The sequence below is a fragment of the Sus scrofa genome, chromosome 10, assembly GCF_000003025.6.
Source record: "Sus scrofa isolate TJ Tabasco breed Duroc chromosome 10, Sscrofa11.1, whole genome shotgun sequence".
Taxonomy (NCBI): domain Eukaryota; kingdom Metazoa; phylum Chordata; class Mammalia; order Artiodactyla; family Suidae; genus Sus; species Sus scrofa.
In genome coordinates this window covers 7,751,004-7,777,044 of record NC_010452.4, presented here as the reverse complement: position 1 = coordinate 7,777,044, position 26,041 = coordinate 7,751,004, and the positions used below count along the sequence as shown (strand labels likewise).

General features: G+C 38.5%; 1 protein-coding gene across 8 annotated transcripts in view; it reads left to right on the top strand.

Moving 5' to 3' along the window:
- GPATCH2 (G-patch domain containing 2) overlaps positions 1-26,041 on the top strand; it is a 182,107-nt gene that overhangs the window by 20,183 nt on the left and 135,883 nt on the right. Inside the window, exon 6 of one of the 8 annotated variants that reach the window (XM_021064105.1) lies at positions 54-24,841. The exons of the other annotated variants lie outside the window; for them this stretch is intronic. Within the exon in view, the coding sequence (XP_020919764.1) occupies positions 54-86 (33 nt within the window). The 3' untranslated portion in view covers positions 87-24,841. Of the gene's footprint in view, positions 1-53; positions 24,842-26,041 lie in introns of those variants that run through there. 8 annotated transcript variants of the gene reach the window in all.

Below are 26,041 nucleotides of genomic sequence, written 5' to 3'. Positions count from 1 at the left end.
ATCCTTTATTCATATGCTAATGTTATACTTAAAAATAATCCATTTTTTTGTAGGCTACAAACTGGACCAGTGAGATTCCCCTATAAACCAAATCTTCTAATGCTAATAAATTAGTTACGTTTTGAACATCTGGGGAATGACATTCGAGGGAACCTGGCTCCTGTCCTCTTCCCCTGGAGGAGTATCACTGAAGTGAGAGCCTCTTTGATGAAAAGATGGGGCTGTTTTTGCTGGAGGACTGGTATTCTTCCTTTAGTCAGACGTGAACCTGATGGGGGAGGCTTTCTAGGGATCTAGGTTGGCCCAGGGTGGGTAGAAACTACTGTACATTTTATATATTTTTCTCTTTTATGATTTTTTTTTTTTTTACATTGAAACCATTTGTGTATCACTTGCTTTGCCAAAATGCTAACAAAAGCTAGAAAATGAAAAACTTCCAGATCTCACATAAGTATTCCTTAATGTTTATATTGTGACTGGTTAAGAACTCACTTTTACATGTCTGACTGTTGTAAATTAAAAAAACATGATGCATTGACATTTATGGTTCATTTTTAGAGAAATCTTATATAGCCAGCACTATTTACAATATTCGCATTTTACTCAGGGTATTTTAACAAGGGCTAACATGAGTAATAGGTGAGGTTGATAATCTGCTACAGTTTGTATTTTGTTCAAGTTTGCTTTCTTGACGTGGATAATCTGCTCTGTATTGCACACTCATTGTATTTTACAGTGTAGTTTTTATTGTACTTGGAAAAGTCATCTTAGTTTTAATCTAGTCACAGTGATAAGTAGCCTGTGCTGGTAGAATCGTTTACTCTTACCTTTTAAATTATCTTCTCTGTCTGATACCTGAAACCAATCAAAGTGATCGTTTTGGCTTAGAGCCCGTATTGAAATCATGTGAAAGCTGGTATTTCAACAAATACTGTATGACTCTGAATCATGTTGTCATGTTTAAAAGTGAGAGCTGCTTACAGATCCTTAGAATAGAGGTGTATGTGTCACTGTGAGTGTCAAAAATACTTGCATGAGCTCATTTTCACCAAGCAGAAGCGAACAATGTAACATTTCTAATGACGGTATAATTTCGACACTCTACTACATTCAGGCCATTTGAGTTCTTCAAAATGGTTATATTAAAATGATTAATATTTTTATCCAGTTCCAGTATCGATGAAAATTGTGATTTAATACATGTATTTTTATATTATTGTATGGATTAATTGTCAATTCAGCATTTAATGTTTAATTTAAATATGATGATTGGAAAAGAAACTTAAAGTTGACATTTTCATTACCTAAAGTTGTTACAATCTGAAAGATTTCAGCAAATGTATTATAAGCGAGACTATGTGACATCTTTTAGATTGCTTGTCTAGACTGGAGAGATTAAAAGTGATAAAGTGCAACTTTGAGTCTCTTTACCTTGGCATATTTAAAGTGATATTTTAGAGGTACAATAATGTAGCACTTGGTAATTGTAAGTAAGTTTTTTTGTGCCATGTCCTTTGGAGTGAAAAAGTCGTGATTTTTTTTTTTTTCTGAATTACATAAATGCTTTGATTTGATTTTGTATAATGATTGTCTTTTAGATCTGAATAAGTCACTTTAAAACCTTGGCCTATGAACTTTGCCTTACCAATCATGAATCTAGATGAATGCTATCTAGTTCTTGGTTCAGTTTTACCTATTTTTATTTTTGGTTCACTGCTTGCTTGAGCGTAGCTGGGATTTGTAGCCCATTTTCTAGGCTTATTGCAATCTCACTGTGCTATTTTATAGAAGCTATTACAACTGATAGGCTAGCTTCATGGTATTGATGATACATGGCTTAACCATAGTAAAAGCTGCCTTCCCTCTCTAAATTGTAAAAAGGTGATTAAGTTTCACTCGATGGAGATATACTATATATGTGTATTTATCATGGAACTAGTGCATTAGGCCAAACACTGTTTTCCTGGTCCACGTTTTTTTTGTATTCAAAATTTTAGCGAAGCCACTGGGCTCCTTGAGGTTTTCTTTCTTGCAATCGTAAATTGTCCTTGTTTGGATTTTTAAGTACTGTAATCTTTTCTCTCTCTCTCTCTCTTTTTTTTTTTTTTTTCTTTTTCAATAAAATATCTGACTTGGGCAAGAAAGGTAAGAGTTCCAGTTTGTGCTGATATTTTTAAATTTTGATGCAAAGTTTGTTGTTGCCGCTGCTCGTACTGTCTGTGTTACATGTAACAATCTAGTCTTAAAAATCATAATCTCACAAAACAGTCATCTTTAACAGTAGCTGTGACATCCACTAATAAAAAATGAACTTTAATTCCTTAGACCTTCTCATCGGAAAGCCAGATTGCTTTTAAGAGAGGTCAGTTTTCTGAGCAAAGCCAGACACGTGCAGCTGCAGCCCCTTAAAGGGAATGGCAGCAAAGCATTTCTCTTCTTAAACAGATGGGTGATGACTATGCAAATATAGCGATGATCTTTGACGGAAAAATCACAGAAGGAGACTCTTTTACTGAAATCCTAATGTAAACATTTGGGGGGGGGGCAACCTTGACATCAGTTTTTGCATCACACACCATAGTTGTGCTCTATGAAGTTGTTGGGAATGCTGACTTAGCAAAGGCCAAACCGTTGCTCCTAAGGGAGATGCAGGGTTAGGTTCCTGTGAGCCTGTGGTCACGACACGTTCATCGGCTGATCAGTGCGTAACCTCGTTTTATGTATGTTTGTGTCTCAAAATACCTGATTTAATGTATATTGTCGATCCATTAACATTGAACTCATGACCGACAGCCTTAAAAATCATACCTGAGCAAAGCTTATTGAGCCCATGTATTTCCTCCCTAAGCACATCACAGGCTTCTTGTGCTTTGGAAGGCTAGACATCACCGCAGCATCATGCCTGGGGAGCGTTTAAGCCAGTGAATCACCAACAAAAGCACACGAAGGGGGAAGGTGGGAAGTGTGGCGCTAAGTAAACCACCCGAAGGACACTTGTTTGTAGTATCAGAGCTGGAAAAAGGAGGCAGAGACCTCAGTGGAGAAGGCACACAGGCCCCAGGTGACATGTCGTTCACGCTTTACTCGTGTCCACTCATCATGAAAGCACTCTGAGTGTTGATTTTGCGGTTACAAATAAACTTTAGTGAGTTTGCAGCTTTGCGTATCTAGGACCTGCCAATAGGAGGGTAAGAGTGAGGATTGACTCCCGTTTTATAGACGAGCAAAGTTGTATCGTAAAACGTGTGCAGAGGTTGAAGTCGGACATTGGTGAATCCCCGCCCTGGTGCTGCCTTTTACATGTCGTTGCAGTTTGAACCTCATTTATCTTTCTGTTGAAAAGAGACAAGGGTTACCTTGTCGAAGTGTTGTCAGGATTTAATGAGAGTATGTTTTCGTTATGGGTTCAGCATCATCTCTGTCACGTAGTGTGTATTAAATAAATGATATCATACTTTTTATTAGATGTCTTAAACCCAGAAGCTTATATGTAGAGAACATTTGTATCATGGGTCAAAGTGCAGAATTTTAGACTTTAAAACTTACCTGTTCATATTTTATGTATAAATATTCTTTTATATTTAATATTTAAAGTGCTTTAGATTGCAGCCTTCTTATCTTTCTTTATACCTCATTCATATTTGAGCTGGCCCTTGTCTTTACTATGGTCTGTGAAGAATAATTTTGAATGAATTTTAGATTGACAGACACTGCATTAAATCTCAAAGCTTAACTGTAAACCTAAAAACAAAACCAAAAAAACCCTGTCCTAAACTTCTCCCTCCCCTCCCCCTTGCAATTATTAAACTGTTTATTTGTAGAAACACCGGAACTATTTAGGAGGTTTTGGTCCAGAGTTATCTGATTCTTAAAAGTCATTTTACACAAGGAAGAATACAGACAAATCCTGAGAATTTAATGTTGAAAGGAATTAACTATTGCTGTCCTTCTGTTAGAATAAGGCACTAGTTTCCTGGAATCGACTAGCCAGCCTCTTACATTCACCTCTTTAAGGAGAACTAAACAAATAATAATTAATTCCAAGGAATAATATCCTGGGGCCATTATCCAGGAGATTCAGACGGAATCTCCTATATTTCTAGAATTTTGCATCGTGTACAATTCAGAATAATAGTCTTCAGAATAGTGATCCATCCCAGAATCAGCTTTGGGATATTATACTTGCAAAGTGCATCCCATTAGCCAGCCTTATGCAGAGCGTTGAAGTTTCCCAGGATGTGCTACCCTGAAGCGTCCTAATTAATCAGTGTATTCTGGAGGTAAGAGATCTTTATCTTTTTTGTTGTTGTTAAACTAATGGTGTTTCTACGGGGTTACATTTATCTAAATTAGCATTCAAATTGAGTAGTCGGTTGAAAGATCAGGAAATAAATGGCTCCATTTAACATATAGTACCTGAAATCCAACATAAATATTACATGAAGAACTGTACAATAAGGGTTATAGTGTCCTGACTTAAGATTTTATAGTTGTGTTGGTCCTGTTTTTGGTATGACTGGAATGAGAAAACGTACGGTGGTGATGGTGGTTGTGGTGGTTATTCTGTCAAAGAAAATGAATCTGATTTTACTGACTTTGTGTTTAATGCATATTGTTTAAATATCCAAGAAAGAAATGCACATCAATCCTTAATCTAAATTGTCATGCTGTACCCGTAAGCATGCTGTTTATAGTCAGCAACGCAGTGGCTTATTTTGGTTCAGAATCTTGAGTCAATTTGTCCTGTAAGACAAAAGAAATATATTTTTTATCCTTTTCTGAAGTCGTAGAAGACAGGATTTCAAGAGTGACATATTGATAATGACACTATAGTGATGTACTCTGCAGGTCTTACTCAACTGTTGTTTTATTGTTTCTTAGGATGCTAGACTAGGAATATTTAGTCTGATTTATAGCCTTTTACCACAGGAGGGTCATTTAATGGATTTGGTTTAAATAGGGAACTACATAAACTTTTCTCTTGGCCTAGCCTAAGATGGAAAAATTTTACAGAACAAAAACCTAAAATGATTTTTAAAAGCATACCCCGTATATGTCCTCGACTCTAATTTGGCCATGAGCTAGTTTGTTACCTAATACTTTTCAATGGAATTCAATAACTAAGTGCTTAATTATAATCTCTGTGAGTTAGTATTTGTTCATGTCCTTAAAGCATTTTTGGATACTTTGCAGAATATTCCAATATCTATTTGGAAATTTTCATATTCGAAATATAAATGGTATCATGTATATTCTAATCTATTACTGTGTATGTTAATAATTTAGTTTTCATCTTATCTCAAAGTCAACTTGAGCTCCAGACTTCATGGTAGAAATTGATGTTTTTTCTTAGAATTTATTTTGAGATAAAATGGATTTTGTATCGTAGAAGAGTACTGCTTAATAGGTTTATAATAAGTCTTTCTTTTACAAAAGACATTTTAACAGGGTCTCTGGTTTGGTTTAAAATTTTCTATTTTGATGTGATTATTCACAACTTTATATTTCATGGCATATAAACTTAATACCCATAATTGAAATTTGAAAATAGGAATCTCACAATTTTTATTCTGTGCCATTAAAAATAGTATCATATTAATATTGATATTTAGTGTTATTGTATTCTACTTTATTAAAAGTAGAATAGATATATATAAATTTAAATAATACAGATATATAGGAATGTATTCATTTATTCATTCAGCGGGTATTTGAATGCTTACTTTTGCTCTATACATAGTCTTCAAAATCTTCCAGGAAAAATTGCATGAACATATGTTGAATCTTGGTATTTTAATACGACCAAATTTGGCTGCATATACTTTTTTCCCATATCTTTAAAATACTTGTGCTTGCTTCTCTTGTAACTTATTGTTAGAGTGCTTTTTGATTTTATATATTGTTGTTTTGTTTGTGATGCTTTAGAAATCTGGCAAAGAGAATGTTAGTAATGATAGCAAGCCCTTAGGATGATGCCTGCCACATGCCAGATGCTTATCTAAATGCCGTTTCTATATTTTAGTTCATTTAATCCTATGAACAGCCCTATAATGTAGGTTAATGTTTGCAGTTAATGCGTTTGATGTTTTCTTTTTCCTTTGGTAAGCCAAAATTAATGCAATCTGGAAGTTTTTTTCCTTTGTCAGGTTGCTAATAAATAAAAACAAATTCTCTCCATTAAAAAACAAAACAAAACAAAAAACTTCATTCCTACAAAATGCTGTTGGAAGTGTGAGTTCTTTTGAAATCCTCACGGCATTCTTTGCTATCTTGGATAGCGAGCACAATCAAGGTGTGTGCCATGATAAAAGTGACGTTTAAAGTCTGCTCCCATTAGATCATCACTGAACCCACATCCACGATTTTGATCCTTCACCTCTGATACCTTCTTCCTGATCTTGTGCATCGTCCCGTTCAGGTCTGCTTCCTTGCTCTCTGTTCCGACTGGCTCTCTCCACCTGCCTGCCTTCCATGGTTCCTCATTTTCCCTCCAGCCTTGTACCACGTGCCGAGAACCTGCTGCATTTCTATTTCAGTTCAGCAGGGATGACATCCTCCCTGTTTCCGTTGCTCCTTTCCTCCTCTTCCTAATGGAACTTGGCAAAATTCTGGGTAAACTTCTCCCAGGTGGAAGATCTTTTAGCTGGGTCTGCAAGTTTGCGTTGGCGCTTCCTAACTCATTGGGGATGGAGTTGGCAGACAGAGAAGCATGGTGAGACAAGGCTTGAAACCGCATGTAATATTCAGGAGGCTGAATCCAGTGTTGCTGAAGTATAAGGTATGCTTGTGTAGAGTGTGCAGTAGACTGGATTTGGTTGGCAAGTTAGGCAGGAATTAGATCATTTCTGACTTAACAGTTCATGGGAATGCATGCAAACTGATGTCATCTCTTGGGGGTTAAGGTGATGGGATTTGTCTTTTGAAAGATCACATGGACATTAGGTTAGCGGGTACGTTGGTTGGTTTAAGTGAAGACTGTATCAGGCGTCTAAAGCTCTCTGTCTGTTCCCCCAGTATGTGGGATCCATAGTGGACTGATCCCTTTATTTGACCAGACTTTCTATTCCGATCAACCTTTGGGTGGTATCCATTCACCCAACAAGTATTTAATGAGCCTCTACTATATGTCAGATACTGTTCGAGGCCTTGGGGATTGCAGTGGTGAACAAGGCAGACAAGGTTCCCTGGAGCTTATATTTTAGCGATTAAAAATAAACTTGGTGGAGGCAGGAGGGTAAGTACAAATGGCCATGGAGAAAATGAAACAGGGTATTGGGATCCGAGCTGGATCCTTAACCCACAGAGCAAGGCCAGGGATCAAACCTGTGTCCTCATGGATACTAGTCAGATTCATTTCCGCTGAGCCACCATGGGAACTCCAACCACAGCTTTTAAATGTTACTATAGGAGCACCTGCAAATGGCAAAAGAAGGACGCATTTATTTATAAAGTACAATATTACTTCTGGTGCTTTTGAGTGTTTTTGCTTGTTTTATTAGAAGAAAATTTATGGGTACCAAATATTTATATACTGTAATGTATGTTCTGAAATGTAATGCTTTAATATCATAATAGTTAATCTGCTTTTATGCTACATAAATATTGTGCAGGACAACCAGGTTTTTGGGGTTTTTTTAGTACTGTTTTAAAGATCATGAAATGCCATGCTTCTTTTCATTTTCTTTCACTTTGGTACTTGCATACAAATTCTTGGGTCATTCACTTTATTAGTAAAGACATGACTTATTTTAAGATTAATTTTTTGAGAAAATGATTTATGAACTGTTTAATGACTGTCCTTAAAAACATTGAATTGAAAACATTTGAGATTTTTTTAAATAGTTATAAAAATTATGATGCTGTCATTTAATGTTTTTCTTTTGACTCCTAAGAAGCCTTTGCAATGTGTTCTGAAATGCACTTAGAAATTAAGACGCTGATTGGTAACTATTCACCTGCAGAAATGGAGACTGAAGACCCCTTTCCTTGTTGCTCTTTTTTTTTTTTTTTATGTGGCATGATTTTTATTGAGAAATATATTATGCAAAGTTAGGTGTCTAAGTAACATGAACGTATACTTTCCGGAATAACAGAGAAACAAATGCCTGTGTTCTCATCACCCGCCTTCAGAAACAGAACATCCTTCTCCTCTGTGTATCTCAACCCTCTGACCTTGGAGATTTCCACATGCATCTATTTCTAAACAATAGAGTGGCTTTTCTTTTGATTCTTTATGTAAGTAGAGTCATATTGATTACCCTTTCATGGTATAATTTTTTTTATTGAAGTATAGTTGGTTTACAATATTGTGTTCATTTCAGGTGTGGAAAATGATTTAGTTGTGTGTGTGTGTGTGTGTGTGTGTGTGTATGTGTGAGTATATATGTATATATTCAGATTATTCTTCATTATGGGTAATGGAAATATGTTACAGGCTCTAATTCCCTGTGCTACATGTAGTAAATCCTTATTGCTTATCTCTTTTATGTATAGTAGTTTGTATCTGTTAATCCCATACTGTAATTTATCCCACCACCTCCCTTTCCTCTTTGGTAACCACTGGTTTGTTTTCTGTCTAAACGTCTGTTTCTGTATTGCTCTTTAGATTTCATTCATCGTTGCGCTTTAAAATTATGGTGACGTTGCCAGCATTCCTAATGTTTTTCTTTCTTTCTTTCTTTTTTTTTAATCAAAATCAGGGAAACAGAAATGCTGCAAACATATCACTTTCTTTAAAGCTTCCACTCTGGTTTCTTGCCTTTTGTGTTGCCGATAGAACTATTCTGATGATCTATAAAACTCCCGTTTTCTCATTTGCCTTCAGGTGTGTCAGATATCTAATATCAGAAAAGTTCAAAGTCAGTGATGGGTAGAACACGTCCACATAACATTGAACAGGTGCTTTTTCTATATGGAAGTCACCGGCACCTCCTCCAACTGAAGGTCAGTTTGAACAACTGAGAATTCACAAAAGAAGTCTTAGAAATAAAAGGAGTCCCCGGTACTCTAGGTAGCAAACAGCAGCCATCCATTTGTTCCCTGTCACCCAGGCAAGAAGATTCCAACAAACTAGAGGTACTTGCCAACAGGTATTTGTAAATGTTTTAAGTCAATAAAACTTGTGAAATGTTTGTTGTGAAGTCTCACTAGTCTGAAACATTTACCAGTACTTAGTGGAGGAATAAAGTGGACGTTTGATGGTTGGTTCGTATAGTGAGGAAGTGCTGACTTGTACAGAATCTTCCTTCTAGAACTTCATGCTTAAATCTGATAACTGCTTGTAAACAATTGTTGATTATAAGAACATTCAATGGCATGCACTTGATCTTTTTGAGGTCTTTCAGCTTTGACGTTATTAGATTTCATCTCATCCCATTTCATTTACATGTATCTTTGATAGATTCTTCCTCTTGTCTGCTCCACAAAAATGTTTTAAAGGGGCATTTTATATTACTTGTTGGATAAGTGAATAAGTATATGTTACATCTGACTCAGAAACCTGACGTCTTGTTTGTGTTTTCAGCCGTAGATTTCTTGGCTCAGTTGTGCGCAGGTGTAACAAAGGCTTGTGACGTCTTCTTTGTGGGAACTGAAGAAGATGAACAAGGGCTGAATAACAAAATGAATAAGGTGCATCTTCGCCCCACTCATCTCACTGTTTGGTTAGTGATATATCCTTCAATGCATTGCAAACGGGAGGGAGAGAGAGGAGACCCGACGTTTGCCAAGGGGGACGCTGATCCTCGGTGATTTTTCATTCTTCAATTAAAACTTTGGCGCCTTTGTCTTCCTCCACTCTTTCCACCTCTAGACGCCTCTGCATCTCATGTTTTTCCTTACCTGTCCCATTCGCCCTTTCTTTTCCAGTTGTCATCTATCGCTGCCCTCATATAGATACTCGTAACCTTACTTTATTTTTCTTTTGGGCCGCACCTACAGCCTGTCGTGCGGAAGTTCCCGGGCCGGGGATTGAACCCGTGCGCCGCAGCAGCTACCCGAGCCACAGCAAGGACAAGACTGGATCCTTAACCTGCTGAGCCACGAGGGAACTCTCATAACCTTACATTTTGACCAGTCTCCTCCCTGGTCTGCCTTTCTCCTGGTTTTCCTCCATCGAATCCATCTTGCATGTAATTTCAAGGAAACATTTTTAAAACATGATTCTGTACCCTAGCCAGAAAATAGGTGTCGCTGCCTTTATTCTAAAACTCGGGTTTGTCCCTTCCAGCCTTCACTGCTCTCCTACGGCCTGCGTTGCACTGCCCTCCCTTCCAGGCGGTCTTAGGGTCTCAGCACCCCCACCCTCCTTCAGCTTCCCCTGGGCAGCCACTTCCACCTTCTCTGCCTTTGCTCGCAGCAGCGCACGCCCTCTTCTTCCCACTAGATTCATATCCTTCAAGGAGCATTTCAGGCTCTACCCCTTTTCTTCAAAGCCTTCCCCGACTGCTCACACTTCAGAGACCCCTCCGTCTTCTGAAATGCCCTCGAACTTCCCGTCTCTGCCGTTCTCTCACTCACTAATGGGTGACCTTTCTCTCGTATACTCTCCCTCGTCTGCTCCTGTCCACACTGAATCCCCACGTACACGTGGCGCCCCAGCGACAAGAGTCCCGCTTCTAGCACGTGGTGTGTGCCCAAAAGTGTTATTTTGAAAATGTTGATGGAGATGTGCTGGGTATTACCTTATGCTTTTTAGGGCGCTTTCCGCCGCTAGTTGCAGCGCCAGCACAACCCTAAGTAACATCCTCCCTACCAGTGTTACCAAGTCCTTCGCTGTTTTTCATTTGTCCTTTTTATGCACTTCGTGATGTGATGCAGATAAGCTTTCACTTGAGAGGGCCCCGAACAGCTGACCGGATGCCCAGGGCACAGATGCTCACCTTTCGCCTGGGGGATCCTTCCCCGTCATTGTCCTTAGGGATTTCCTTTTGAATTAACCTCAAATAAGTAATCCCCTGCCTCCAGGCATGTGGAGTTGCGGGGGGGGGGGGGGGGGGAAGCTGGTGTTTGACTTTGCGAGCTAACCTTCTCATTGCAAAGCAGAATTCTCTTAGTTTTAGTAAACGTTTATCACGTGACTCATAGGTATGGCCCCTTTCTAGTTTAGCATTCTCTTATATATTTTCTGCTTCTCCTGGGTTATTGGGGGAGGTAATATCACTATGACTGTGGCTAAGGATTAGGATCAGGGTCAGCTTTTTTAAAAGAGATTTTCCACCAATTCCCTCTTTGAGGGGTATCCAGAGCTTCCAATTTCTGAACCTTTGTGGAATCTGTTGCTTCAGTCAGCTTTTTTTTTGGTGTTAAATTTGCCTCTTTTTTCACCCCATTATAGTGTATTACAATATTCTGTGAATTTCTGCTGTATAACAAAGTGACCCAGTCATAAATGTGTGTGTGTGTGTGTGTGTGTGTGTGTGTGTGTGTGTGTGTGTGTGTATTCTTTTTCTCGCATTATCTTCTGTCATACGTGATAATAAGTGGTTCCCTGTGCTCTACAGCAGGATGTGGTCAGCTTACTTTTTATTGCCACCCTCTCTGTACCCTCTTGCCAGAGAAAGCTGAGCAGCCAGCTGCGCATCCCTTTGGTTTTCATCTTCTGTGCTTTTGTTGACATAGCTTGTCTGGTGGTGTCTTCTTTCCTCTTCTCTTTGCCCTTGTGGGGAAAATTCTGTACTGTCACTTTAGTGGGGCTTTGAGAGGGAGCTGAAATGTATGAGTTCTGGAATATGTTTACTGGGAAGTCCTTTAGATTTTCATTTTTTTAAAGTAATAGATTCACAGGTTTTAAAAGACAAATAGGGCAAAAAATATCCAGTGGAAAGTCTTTGTCCTATATCCAGTTTTTCCCATACCCATCTGTGTCAATACAGCATCTATTAATTTGCACCTTGGTTTTTAAACTTTAAAAAAATAGCTGAGGGATTACAAATTCTACCCATGTTTTAATTTGTTTGGCTGCATACTATTTTATTTTAATATATTAAATAATTATATTGGCTTTTATTTTGTGTAACTTCCATGACAGGACAGAAATATTTGCTTACTATTAATTATATGAGCTACCGTTTGTGGTGTTCTTACTATTTTGCAAATGGTGGTCTCATCTCTTTGTGTATGATAATTCATTTAATGGTCAAAAAAAAAGCCTACTGAGGTAAATATATTCTCGTCTCCACCTTAGAAGCCAGAAACAGGGACAAGTGGGTTAAATGACTTATTCAAGGTCACAGCTAGTAATTGGTAGTGTCAGGATTTAAACTCTGGCCCTATGACTCACTCCCCAAAGACTTAGCCATCAAGCTATTATGCTTCCCCTTCAAGGGTAAAAATATATTTCCACTTAATTTTTAATTTGTAAAAAATTGAATAGGCGTAGTGGCCCAGTGAAATAATACATCTTAGTCATAGAGTTTGATCAATTTAATGAATATATTGGATAAATAATGACTCTGTGATGGGTTGATCAGGTTGAATCTACTGGATTGGATATGTTTTATTCTTCAGTGTAATAGTTTTCATCATGTAAACATGCCATCCATCTCTCTTGTCGACGCTTCTGCTTTCACTTCACGTATGTTTTCTCCCCCATCCTCTGATACCTGTTGATTTAACATACATGGTCCTTGCTGATATTTACAGCTTTCCTTTCGCAAATTGATTAAAAGGTGCATTTTTCTGTTACCTGTCAGTTGGGTTTTCCATATCCAAAAAGGTTCATGACAGCAATGAATATTTAAATGGCACTAGTGATTTTGCCACGAGCATCTTTACACACTCTAGCGCCTGTGATGGAAGTCTTACTGCACTTTCCATCTTGGGGACTCGTGGAGATTTTCAGAGAATTAGCTTTCTGATGAAGGGTTATGCAAGAGGTGAAGGATCTGGCCTTGGCACTGCTGCGGCTCGGGTCGCTACGGTGGTGCACTTTCAGTCCCAAGCCCTGGAACTTCCACATGCTGGGGAAGATGTGGCCAAAAGAAGAAAAAAAAAAAAATCAGAGCCACGTCTTCTGAACCTATAAAAGAATAAAAGCCTATCCTTCTATCCTTTTGTCTTTACATAAAGATTTTTTCAGAAGTTACACCCTTTTCTGTTGAGCTGGAGCTATAGTGAGTTTGCATTTTTGAATGTTAACTTCTGAAAATACCATGAGACTGGAAACGTGTACAAGTGGTCCATTTCAAAATTCAGTTGCACTCGTGTTTTGTTTTTATCGTTGAAATCTTAAGTAGTAAGATTTTAGTAGTTTCAGTAGTAAGATTTAGTAAGATTTTATTGTTGAAATCTGAAGTAAATAATTTGATTCATGCTATGAATTTGGCATCAGCTTCATTTGTAGTTGTTAACATGACAACTTTTCCCCAGTCCTGCTTCCTCATTTAACATCTTAAAGCTCTGGGGTAGGCCCGGTCTTTGCAACTGTCTGTCTCTAGGAAAGACCAGCTCATCTAACTCGGTCCTTGATGAAGCATCGTCTCAGGGTGATCCTGTTTCTTCAGAACAATTGTTGTATGTATTGTGTGTATTACTGACACATTGATGACACATTACTATATATATCGATCAGATGATTGTTCTGGAAATGCCTTTCACTTTCCATTGGAATGTTCCTTAGAGGTGCAGGCTGTCCAGCTGAGTGGATACACTTTCTTTCTTCTTACTTTGCCCCTCAGCTCCACGGCGTAGCAGCGTGAAGCCTGCGAAGCCAGGAAGGGTCAAGCAGACCTTAGATGTGATAAAGGGCCTTTACATACACGCATACACGCGCGCACACACGCGCGCACACACACAACATACACATATTTTCTTTTTAGACTGTCTTACTCCTGGTAGGTGATTCTTGAGTTCATTTAGACACTTTGAAGACATACACTTATTTTCATAATAATCATAATCATAAACTTCATTAGAAGGGAATTAAGATATGAATATGCATGAAGATATTAGATGGTCTAACCATGAATCTATGGCATCAGTATGTCTTGAGTGAATTACAGACTTTACCCATTTCTGGGCCATTTGTTTTATATATAGATTAAATGTAAATAATTACTCATTTGACAGTTACTTTATTACTTTGATGTATCTCAAAGTACCACAGGCAGTTACAGTGTGATTATTGTAGTAATTTGCATTCATTAATAACCCAAATTAACCTTTCATATAAATTAAAGTTTAAAAATTGGAATTTGATTTTGTTGGAAGACAGTTTTACTTTCAGTGGTTACTTTGGTATAACAGTATTGTACTTAACTGAAGTTTTTAATTATTTTTAAGCTTACGTGTTAAATGTGGAAATGTTTTGTAACTATTCTAAATTATACTTAGAAATATTAACTCCTGTAGGTTAATCAGTTCCTTTCTGTCTTACGTCTCACTTGTATGAAACAAAATTACGAATTCCGTTTTATGTGTTGGGGGCAACTGTGTGTCCTTTGATGTATTAAACTTAAAATGTGTTTTTGCATCTACAGAGCCCTTAGCCAGGTACCTAGCACACCTAAATGTCTAATAACTGTTTTCCTACGTAACTCTAATACTTGGTCTTGCAGTAGCATCTGGTTCAGATGGATAGTAAATGGTTAAACTGCTTAGGAATTATTTGCACACTCATTACAGTTCATTACCCCAGGGAATAAAATTAAAACATCGTAATCATGCTTTAATCCATATTTTTGATTTTACTTTGTTTTGTTTTTTTAATAAGGATTCAGTTTTCCGGTTCAAAGTGATCTTTACCTGCTCTTCTGGGTTAACACAGTTCTTTGGAAAAGCAGATCTATTCTGGCTCTGTAATGCCTTTTATTTAATTTTATGGTTTTTATGATATCATATATTAGAGATTGCCAAAAATATAGAAAAATTTTAGAGAACATTTTTGGATTTGATGGATTACCCCTCTTGAAAGGGAAACAAAACACTAAATATTTCTAATCCCGCATTATTTACCGCATGGGTGGTTAAATGCTACTTTAAGCCTCATAAAATTAAAAGGAAGAAATCTGCCAACTGTAGCAGGAATTGGATTTAGGAAGAGTGGTACAGAGCCAAAATATTGCTACAGAATTAAATGTCAAAAATCTTCTTTAATAGTAGATATATAGTTCACAGTCCCTGGTTATGATTAATACATTTAATCTAAATCACTGAAAGTTGCACTCTCCTTTTCCATAAAATACAATAGGACACAAATCAGTTTTACTGTAGATGGATAACAATTGGAAAATAATGCATCTTCCCGCCCAATAAATTGTCAGTTATACCTTTTAACTAAAATCAATTCATCTTTCCAAAATTTATTGCAATTTCCAATAATAAATCTCTTCAAATGTTTATTCATTTGGTTTTTGATACATTTGTGCCACTTTTGCTATGGTCTAATGTTTTCTCTTTTGATTCATTGTAAATTAGAAAATCTATTTTGAGTCAGTTTTCTAGTTAAGAAGTTAAAATCTATAACCTAGCACCTTTTTCACTCTCCATTGTACATTTTAATACCCTTGAACTTGAACTTCAATGCAATCCAGTAAATTCTTTTCAGAAGGAGATTAAAAGACTTTGCAGTCTAACTTCTTGAGGAAGGGCCAGATTCATAAAACAAGCGCTTAGGAGGCTGGCAGGTGATTGTTATCATAGATTCATTTTTGAATAAAAAGTGGGGAGAAGGAGATAAACAGAGTCTCGCCATGATCTCATGGACCTATTTGGTACAGAGAAGAGGAAATGCCCATTTTGGATTAGGATCGGCTGTTAGTCATATTGGGAACCTGCTTTTATTTTCTGCAGTAGCAGTACCCCCAAGGGAAACTCAGTAATCAGAAGTCTCTTCCTCTTTCATCTCCAGATACATTCTAAATGTCTGTCTACAAATGCATTTTCAGATTGTTCTCTTTTTTTTTTTGTCTTTTTAGGGCTGCATCCGCAGCATAAGGAGGTTCCCAGACTAGGGTTCCAGTCGGAGCTGCGGCTGCCGGCCTACACCACAGCCACAGCAACATGGGATCCAAGCCGCATCTGTGACCTACACCACAGCTCATGGAAACGCCAGATCCTTAACCCACTGAGTGAGGCCAGGGAACTAACCCACATCCTCATGGATGCTAGTTGGGTTTGCTAACCACTGAGCCACGATGGGAACTCCCTCAGGTCGTTCTTTTTCAGTGTTTCCTGAGTGTGAAGTCAGATCAGTTTTTCACACCCAACTGTGTTTTGGGATATACTTGTTATTGATTTTTAACTTAATACATGATGCATAAACAGTTCTCATTTTTATACTTTTTTTTTTTTTGGCTGCACCCACAGCATGTGGAAGTTCCTGGGCTAGGGATCAAACCCACGCCATAGCAGTGACCCAAACCACTGCAGTGACAATGCCAGGTCCTTAACCCTCTGCACCACAAGGGAACTCCTCATTCTCTATACTCTTGTTAGACCTAAAGTAGACATTTCAAATACTGGATGATGAACACTGATTCTTGTCGTTTTAATTTGATGCCTTTGTTCACCCGTTTCTCTGTGACGTCAGATTGGTACCCCCTTTTTTTCTACTTGCACCTCCTCTGTGCGATTATGTAACATTCAAAAATGAAAGTGAAAATCAGTTTCCTTTCCTACAAATTTAACAAAACTGTTTTCAGCCAGCGTGTCCTGAGGTTTGGTGTTATGTCAATACTTTTAATTTTTTTATTTTTTTTTTATTTTTGTCTTTTCTAGGGCCACCCGCCCCGGAGGCATATGGAGGTTCCCAGGCTAGGGGTCTAATCGGAGCTGCCACCGACCTACGCCAGAGCCGCAGCAACACTGGATCCGAGCCGCATCTGTGACTTACCCCACAGCTCAGTACTTTTTATGTCAACTAAAATTCTGGAATGGATTTTTTGGAATGGATGCTATTAGAAATGAAAGTGACATTAATTTGGATCATACCTTTAACTCATTGGTAAATTTGTGTCATCGCTAATACGTACGATGCCATGTGATTAATTTAGCAGTTAAGAAAGGTAATTTGTATAGGCCAGAATAGCTAAAATAGAATTCATTAATTGAACTAACTCTTCAATGAAGAAAACAGATGTTTTCTAAGGCAAAGATCAGACATGAATTACAGGTCTTACTTGTTCATCTAAAAATAGTGCTGCTTTTTTTTTAAAGCTGTGAACTTATTTATTTTTTTGATATATGGATTCTTTAATATAAAGTGTGCTACTCATTTGTACTCACCAAATTAATTTCTGTATTAACAAATTAGAGATTTTTAATAAATTTAGCTAGCTGTAAACCCTTAAAAGTAATCTGGCTTATGTGTACTTCTTAATTTGATTTTCACATCACATTAAATATGAGAATAAATCAAATCATACTCTTTTCAATAAAAAATGATCAAGTGAAATGCATATGCCTTTCTTCTAAAATACCAGTAATAGATTTTAGTGGTGGCTTTATAAATACTGGTTTTATAAGTACTGATTTCTATAAATGCTGGTTAATACTGGTTGGTAATACAGAGTCAACTTATTGCTTAAGTGTTTAGGGTTTTTCTCTATTACAGTCAGTAATGAAGACTTTAACAATAACTGTAAGATCAGCGTTGTCACCTCGGCATGGTGGCCTTCGGTTTTGCAAAGGACAACAGGTCATACCTCCCTTTCCAAAGAGGAAGTTAAGGTTCTAAGAAGACAAGTAACAAGCTGGAACTAATAAGAGGCAGAGCCTGGGCCGGTTGTCTGATTCGCCGTCCTGCTTTCCCTTCTGTTCTCTCCACTGGCCTCTGCCTCCTCTCTCTAGTTGACCGTGAATTCATCCAAGACACCGAAATTTTGTTAACGTTTTTGACTCATAGTTTTACGAATTGCCAGGTAAACTTTACTGTTTTGGAACTAAGTGAGTGTTTTTAAGAAGGGCCATTAGTAATCTGTTTATTTGTCTGCAGTTGTCTTGCTCAGGGTCTCGGCCACAGACGTAGCCCGACGCGTCTCCGTGTTTCGTGTTTCCTTCTCTGCTTTCTCTCCGTCGTCATCGCTCCTCGAGTTCTAACCGGTCCTTGTGACCCGCTCGACTTGTAATGTTAGACCTGGTCGTGTGCCCTTGGTTTACCAGTTTGTCAGTTCCTCTTCTTCCTGTTCTAAGTCTTGGGCATCCGGCCGTCAACTGATCTCCCCTCTTCGTGTGCCAGTCCCCCCAGTTGATGCCTTCTGGATGCGTCCCCCACTTTCCGTCTTCCGTCAGTTGGCGCCTACTATTTTTACCCTTGGAAACATCATACCTTCCTGTCAGCCCCCGGGGGAATCTTGCCCATTCATCAAAATGCATTTTAGTTAAACCCTTATCTGAAAACTTCCCTGCCCAGAGGCATCTCTGCTATCTTTCCAAGTCCCCACTGCCACCACTTCATTACCCACGGAACCCCGTGTTAGCCACTGCTGGTGTAGTGCCCATAAAGAGCATGGCAACGGAAATCAGAATAACTTCTCCCAGATCCATGATTGACTGGCCCTGTGACCTTGGAGATGTCCCTTTTTGAGCTTGCGTTTCCTCACCCCTAAAATAAGGGCAATAACAGATAAGATGCAATGAGATAGGTAACAAGACTTCATGAACTGCAAAGGCGCTGTTACTCATTAACTTCAGGAGTCCAAAGCTCAGATGCCTTGGTGCTGGGGAGGTGGGGGGAGCGGCAGGCAGCTACTATAGGAACTGCAGATGCACCTATGAACCAGCTTGGTGTTAGGGAGGCAGCAGTGCACTAGGAAGGACACTCTAGCTAAAGGTACTCAAATACAAAACATTTTAAGAATTGATGGCCGGCCAACGAGGGAAAAAAACAAAACTATTTAGTGGCCAAATATGTATGCCTCCTTGTGTGTCAACTTTCCTGTCCAAGCCTATGCGGAGTAAAGCAGATCTGCATGCCCACAAACCCCTGCATGGCGCAGGTACTTAATGGGCTTGGGGAGGGAGCTTGCAGGAATGGCGACTTCAATGGGTACGTGAACTTTAAATGTATGATGTGGGAAATGGGCTGCTTAGGTTTTAAGCTTTTTTCCTCATCAACAAGCAGGAGGTAGTTAAAAAAAAAAAAAAATGGAGACATTATATAGGCTATAGTTTCTCATTTGGTTCTCTCATAAAAACTTTCCGAGTGTGCTCTTCACAATTTTGCCTTAACTCCTTTTCACATGGTGTTGACCCAGAAGCACTGTTAAGGTCAATTGCGAGTCCAAGCATTTTACTGCGAGGATGTTTCCCTGTCACCTGCACTGGTGAGCTCAGGCAGCCTGAATAGAGCAGCAAGTGTGAGTCTAGTGCCTTTTCTGTTCAATAATTGCTTTTCTTTCTGACCTTTGAGAGTTGGTGGAAGAAAACCCTAGTGCTTGAGATTCAGGGATTCTCTTACCTGAGATCTGGGAAAGATGTGCTGTTTACTTTCTCATTCTTAAAGATTTAAGTACATCTTATCCAGCGTGTTAGAAGCCCCTTATAAAGCTTAGATTCAGGTACACTTAGTTCTTGTATTTTTTTTAAAAAAAAATATTCAGCCAATATTTAATGAGCATCTGCTATCACCAGATTTTTTTCTTTGAAAGTGTTATATAGGCAAATTGGTAAGCACAATAAGTGTATATGGATTAAACTGTTTTATTAAATGTCAAAGACTTTTAGGTTGGATATGTTGGGTTTTTTTTTAAGACTCTAGATATGTATATGAGGGATATACCTAAATCAAAACATGTAGAAAGACTTATTACAGAGGAATGGGAAAAGATACATAATACAAATGTATTTCATCTAATGACATAATCTTAAAATAAGTAAAGCCAAAGGTACAGAATTGCAATATGAAGCCAACAAGTGAACATAGTGGTTTTTTTTTTTAAGTATCTCACAAATTAATCTATCAGGAGTACGCGTCGTGGCTCAGCGGTTAATGAATCTGACTAGCATCCATGAGGACACAGGTTTGATCCCTGGCCTCACTCAGTGGCTTAAGAATCCAGCGTTGCCGTGAGCTGTGGTGCAGGTGGTAGATGACGCTTGGATCCCACATTGCTGTGGCTGTGGTGTAGGTCAACAGCTGCAGCTCCAACTCAACCCCTAGCCTGGAAACCTCCATATGTCATGGGTGTGGCCCTAAAAAGCAAAAAGAAAAAAGAAAGAAAGAAAAAGAAAGAAAGAAATTAATCTGTCATAACTCAATTTAGTAAGAATTTTAAAAATCCTAATATATAAACTAGATTAAGAAATCAAAGTTTATCTTTAAAATAAGTAGCATAAGGCACATCATTTTTGTTTTCTAGTTGGCAGTGACAAGATTGTCATGGAAATCTGATAAATCGATTAAATTACAAAACAAAATCTTAACAGAATCTTCTCCTGATTCTGAACTCAAAATCCTATGCTTTACAGCTTTGTCTACCCTTCTAATTTTCTTTGGATTGGTACCCTTTTATTGACCCTTTAATTCTACTTTACATTGATTTTAGAGCATCTTTTATTATTTTTCTTATCGCTTTTGTTTTTGTTTTCCTACATGTAGGAATATCACTGGGGCAACTTCATCAATTTCGTGACAGTCCATTTAATAGTTCATCAAATCCTCTAATGATTACTTGAATATGGCTTTTATAATTCAATAAATCTTCTCATACTTTGAAAAAAAAAATCCTATGCTAGTTTGGCTAGTAGTCTTTTTTAAAATTTTTTTATTAAAGTATAGTTGATTCACAATGTTCTGTCAGTTCTTATATCTTTAAAAGGAAGTAACATAGGAGTTCCTGTCGTGGCGCAGTGGTTAACGAATCTGACTAGGAACCATGAGGTTGCGGATTCCATCCTTGGCCTGGATCCGGCGTTGCCGTGAGCTATGGTGTAGGTTGCAGACATGGCTTGGATCCTGCGTTGCTGTGGCTCTGGTGTAGGCTGGCGGCTACAGCTCCGACTGGACCCCTAGCCTGGGAACCTCCATATGCCACAGGAGCAGCCCTAGAAAAGGCAAAAAGACAAAAAAAAAAAAACAAATAAAAAAGTGAAATAAAAGAGAGTAATATAGACTTAATTCAACATTAAAATTAAAACCAAATACCCAAAAGACTCTAATGTGTCTATACTCTTTCTCTTCCTCATTTGCTGGTGAAATGACCATCTCTGCAATGGTGTGAAAAGCTGGTGCCAAACGATCTTGATAAAGGAAAATTATATTCCAGGAGACTGACCACAACCAGTGTGCCGTTTTGCAAAATTAATTAAGCCAGACGCAAGCTTGGCTGCTGAACTTGGTAATAGAAACTTGCCTGTATTAGACTAATACAAATAAATGAAAGTTTCAGTTGTTTGACATTTATAATCTAAGTGGCACAATGCTTATGTAAGGAAAGAGAAGTGAAATCTTTTGACCTCATTTAACTTCCCTAGAATATCTAGTCAGGAAAGGATGTCTCTTCTATGAAGTGTAATTATTGAGAATTATTGAGACAAGTGAAAAACATGGTCAGCAAATTGTCTGGCACAAACTTATTTTTTTATTTTAATTTTATTTTTTTTGGCAGGGGGGCTGCCACACCCGCAGCATGTGGAAGTTCCCAGGCTAGGGGTCGAAGCAGAGCCATAGCTGCTGGTCTACATCACGTCACAGCCCAGCCACAGTAACACCAGATCCAAGCTGCATCTGTGACCTACATGGCAGCTCACGACAACACAGGATCCTTAAGCCACTGAGTGGGGTCAGGGATCGAACCTTTGTCCTCATGGCTGCTAGTCAGGTTCTTCATCCACTGAGCCACAACAGGAACTCCACAAATTTATTTTTTTTTAATTTCCCTTAGAGATTTTTTCCATATTTCCTTAGCTTCTCTTTTAGAGTGTTTATTTATAAGGTATCTGATTCTATTCCAGACTTTTCACTTGCCTAAATAATTTTCCTTGTTTATACATACAGTTTGCTTTACAGTTTAATATACATGTTATATTTTTAAGTTTGGAGACATTTAGAGCATTTAGAATAACTAGATGTCTTTCCGTCATCAAGTTCATTTTAGGTTAGGAGATTCTTATTTAAACATTAATTAGCAAAAGTACTTGAGTAATTGTTGTGTGCCAGGCATCATTCTTCATGTTTGAGGATACAGCCTCAGGCCAGAAGAAACAAAAATCCCTCTTTGTAGATCTTGTGTTTTAGCAGACAGCCCCTATGATGTGTCAACACTTTCCTGGATGAGGGATGTGGAAAGCTGTGGGGTGTGATTTTGCTCATGCCCTTAGAAGAGTTACACGCTAGCTACAGAGAGAAATATAGAGGATTACAATGTAATGGGCGGAGTTTTGTAAAAGAAGGGCTAAGCGAACACAGAGCTAAGGGTGGCTCACCTAGTTTTAGCAGAACAGCAAGGAAGTGGTCTTACCTGAGGACTGCAAGGTGAGTCCCAGGTGTCCAGGTGAGATGGACAGAGTTAATGCATCTCCCTGACCTCCCGCAGTGATTCTTCCTAGAGACCCAACTTGAGCGCCATCTCCCGAAAGTAGTAGGTGGTGTGCAGGTGAAGAAGAGTCGCATCGACCCTCTGGGCAGAGGGAGAGCACAGCGTTTGCTGGCAGCCAAGGCCCCCGGGCCTTCTAGAGTGGGCCTTGTGGAGCAGGGAGTGGCTTGGAGGGAGCAGGGGAGGTAGGGAGGGCAGGCCTTTGGGCACCTGGAGATTGACAGTGTGGTGGAGGCAGTCAGGCCCTCTGCAAGATTTTCAGGTGACTTGAGAGGACATGTGGTTCACATCCTTTCACGGTGAAGAAAAACCACTTATACCACCGAACAAGACCAAATAAATTTCGCTTCTCAGATTTTTAAATAATTACTCCCACTTGGAAAGCTTTCTTCTGACCTCTTCCTGGTGTAATGCCTTGTTCATAATTACTCAGTTTTCCTCCTTTATTGAAAGTGTCCCCCCCAAAAAATAGCCTTATGTTGTTTTTCAGTCTGATTCATGTAAAAAATGTCTTTGCGTAAGCGTGAATTATATATATGTATATAGATGAATATATTTCAGTTTTGTTTAAATATCTACTGTTTGTTTTTGTTTTTTTTTAATTTTCATGGTGAGATGCTTGTTTAACTTGTTATCTCCATTAAATTGTCTTGCATGGGGGTACCAGGGGGTGGATTTTCTCTTATAATATCAGCTGACATTAGTTTATGACTCTTACCTGTCTTAGAATTCACCATTTGAGAAGGTTATAATCTATTTCTGTAGTTATATCCAGTGAAGAGTAAAGAAGATATTACTGAGTGTAAGATTTGCAAGCTTTTTCATTTTCTTTTCTTTTCTTTTTCACTCGGTTCATTTTGAAGGGCATTTAATTGTACGACTGGAATTTTTCTAGGAGTGTCACACATTGGATGATGTCTTATGGTTCAGTTAAGTTTTAAGAGGTAACGTGCTTCATTGGACAAACACTTCAGCCTCTTTAATAAGATCGTACCAATAGTCATAATGATAACGTTTGAAAACACAGCGTGTGGCTTAAAATGTTGTTCCCATTGAAATAGCGTCCTAGTGGGTAGACCAGTACTCTTGATTATTTTCTTAGGCACGGTCTTAGGATTCGGTGCTGTTCCGGTATCAGAACTAAGGAACTGCTGTCAGTCGTCTTTTCCAATCCAGTCTTTGGCTGTGCTGCTAAGAAGACTCTTAGTTCTCGGCAAAGACTGGCATTCTTTTCTTCACTGATTTGTCTTTTCCATCGCCTTCTGATTCCTCTCTATCAACCCTTCTGAGGTCACCACTGAGCTCCTGGCTAATGACTCTTCAAAGGCTTTCTCCACTTCATCTTCCTCTCTTACTCCTCAGCTTTTGTCACTTTTGCACCTTCTTGATAAAAACTTGCATCTTGGTTTCTCTTTATTGTCTTAGTCTGCCTCTTGCCCTCTAATTGCTCCTGTAACTCTCTGCCTGTTTCCCTGGCTTCTCCTTTTTCTACATCTTAGATTTTGGGCATTTGCATGTTTGTTCTCTGTTTGTTTTGTTTTTAATCAGATCTCTTCTCTCTATACTTTTTTTTATTTTTTTCCAGTTCTTACCTCCAAGCAGAAGGCAACGAGGTCTTTATCTTTAGTCCCATGTACACTCTAGCCCGTTGTGCCAGGTCCTCATTCCCTCCCAGTACACCTGAGACATGAAGCCACATTATCTCAGTGAAATGACTCACGTGGGTAGCAGTTCTTAACCTTGGGTAGCTTCGTAGCTCAGCCGCACCACGTCCACAGTGGGGAACAGCATGGATAGTTTGAAAACGATGTCAAGGCAGCTCTGACACACCATCCACGGCCATGTCCCTTCTCCTCCTGGTCTTTGCCTTTCCTTTCTCCATTTTAAAATTACTCTTTAACCGCCCCCCCCCAATTTTATTTCCTTTCTGATCATCTCCATCAGGTTGTTACTCTAGTGATTTGACTTCATACGTGATTATTTATTGTTGTCTCTTTTAAAAGCACGCCCAAGTCTTTAATTGAAGATGTAGTTTATGTAAATGAATAGTATTTGCTTTGACCCCATATTTAAAATTGAATGCATTGTTGAGTTGAAGGACAGAAAGACATTGAGGTTTACTCTGTACCAGGTCCTAGAAATCCAGAGTAATGCATTATACACACCCCTGCTTTCAAGGGGCCTGGGGTCCTTTGGGATGTACAGATCATTGCATAGCAGAGAAATGGGTAAGGGCCCCAGTGGGGACATAAACCACTTCCACCCTTGAGACCAGAATAAGGAGAAGGATCACTTCTACCAGGGGACATCAAATGGGTGTTTGAGCTTTGCCTTTTATAAGTCTTTCCACCAAAAAAAAAAAAAAAAAAAAAAAAAAAAAAAAAAAATAGGGTGGTGGTGTTGTGCCGTGGAGGATCAGGGATTCGGAATTAGAAGAAACTCTGTTGATGCACCACTGTTACACGGTTTTAGTCTCTTATTTCCCTCCATCTTTTAATTACCTTCTTTCATACAACCTTCTTCTCTTTTTCCTTTATAGCATTTACCATAATCTGAAGATATCTTTCTTTTCTTCTTTTTTTTTTTTTTTTTTTTTTGCTTGCTTGCTTGTATCTCCACCTGCTGGAGTGTACAGTGTCTCGGGGCTGAGACTCTAATTGGTCTTGTTCATCTCTCTCTTCAGTGTCTAGAACAGTACTGGACACATCCCAGGATATTCGTAAGACTGTTGAGCGAATGGACATGGGCTTCTTGTGCAGGAGAGCACAGGTTTGTTTGTAAGCATCCCTTTTATGAGCAGACATAGATCATCCAGTTCTAAGTCTAGTGCTTCAGGTCAGCATAACTGGAGACAGAGTTTGTAAGAATGCCTGTCTGGTTTAAGAAATACTAAGTTCCTAGCTCTGTGCTGACTTTAAGGGATGTGGATGATAATGTTAGGATTTCTGACAGTACAGGGACCTCAGAACACTAATTTTGATCACACGTTTTCAAACTTAAGCATTCTCTTGCTCTCCAGTTTTTAGTTTTATAAAGCTATTTCTTAACAGTTTATTTAGATTTAAAAGGTTTACCAGATTCTTTCTTACCATTTTATCGTACATGTCATATTTTCCTGACAAGCTCCTTTTCTTTTCTTCACGTTCTTAGAAGGTGTTTTAGTGATGTTCTAAAACTGATACATTTGCTGCTTTTAATTGGGACTGAATTCATTTCACTCTTGTTTACAAAAAAATATATAGTTTTTCTGCACATGTAACTCTGGGTTAAATAATTCTTCTCAGCACTTGGAAAATAGTCTATTACTGTCTTCTGGCAATTCATTTGTTGAGAAATCTGCTGTCAAACTAATGATAGTGTGGTTTCTCCCCACCCCCACCCCCGCTGGCTGGTATTTTTGCCTTTGATATTCTGTAGTTTCACAAGATTATGTATAGATGTGAATGTATTTACCCTGCCTGTATGTTGTCTTTCCTGTTTCTAGTAATTCCTATCTTTAACCGGTTGTAAAAAAAAACAAACTTGAGCCCTTATCCAAATATTGCCTTTTATTATTGCTCTTCTATCTT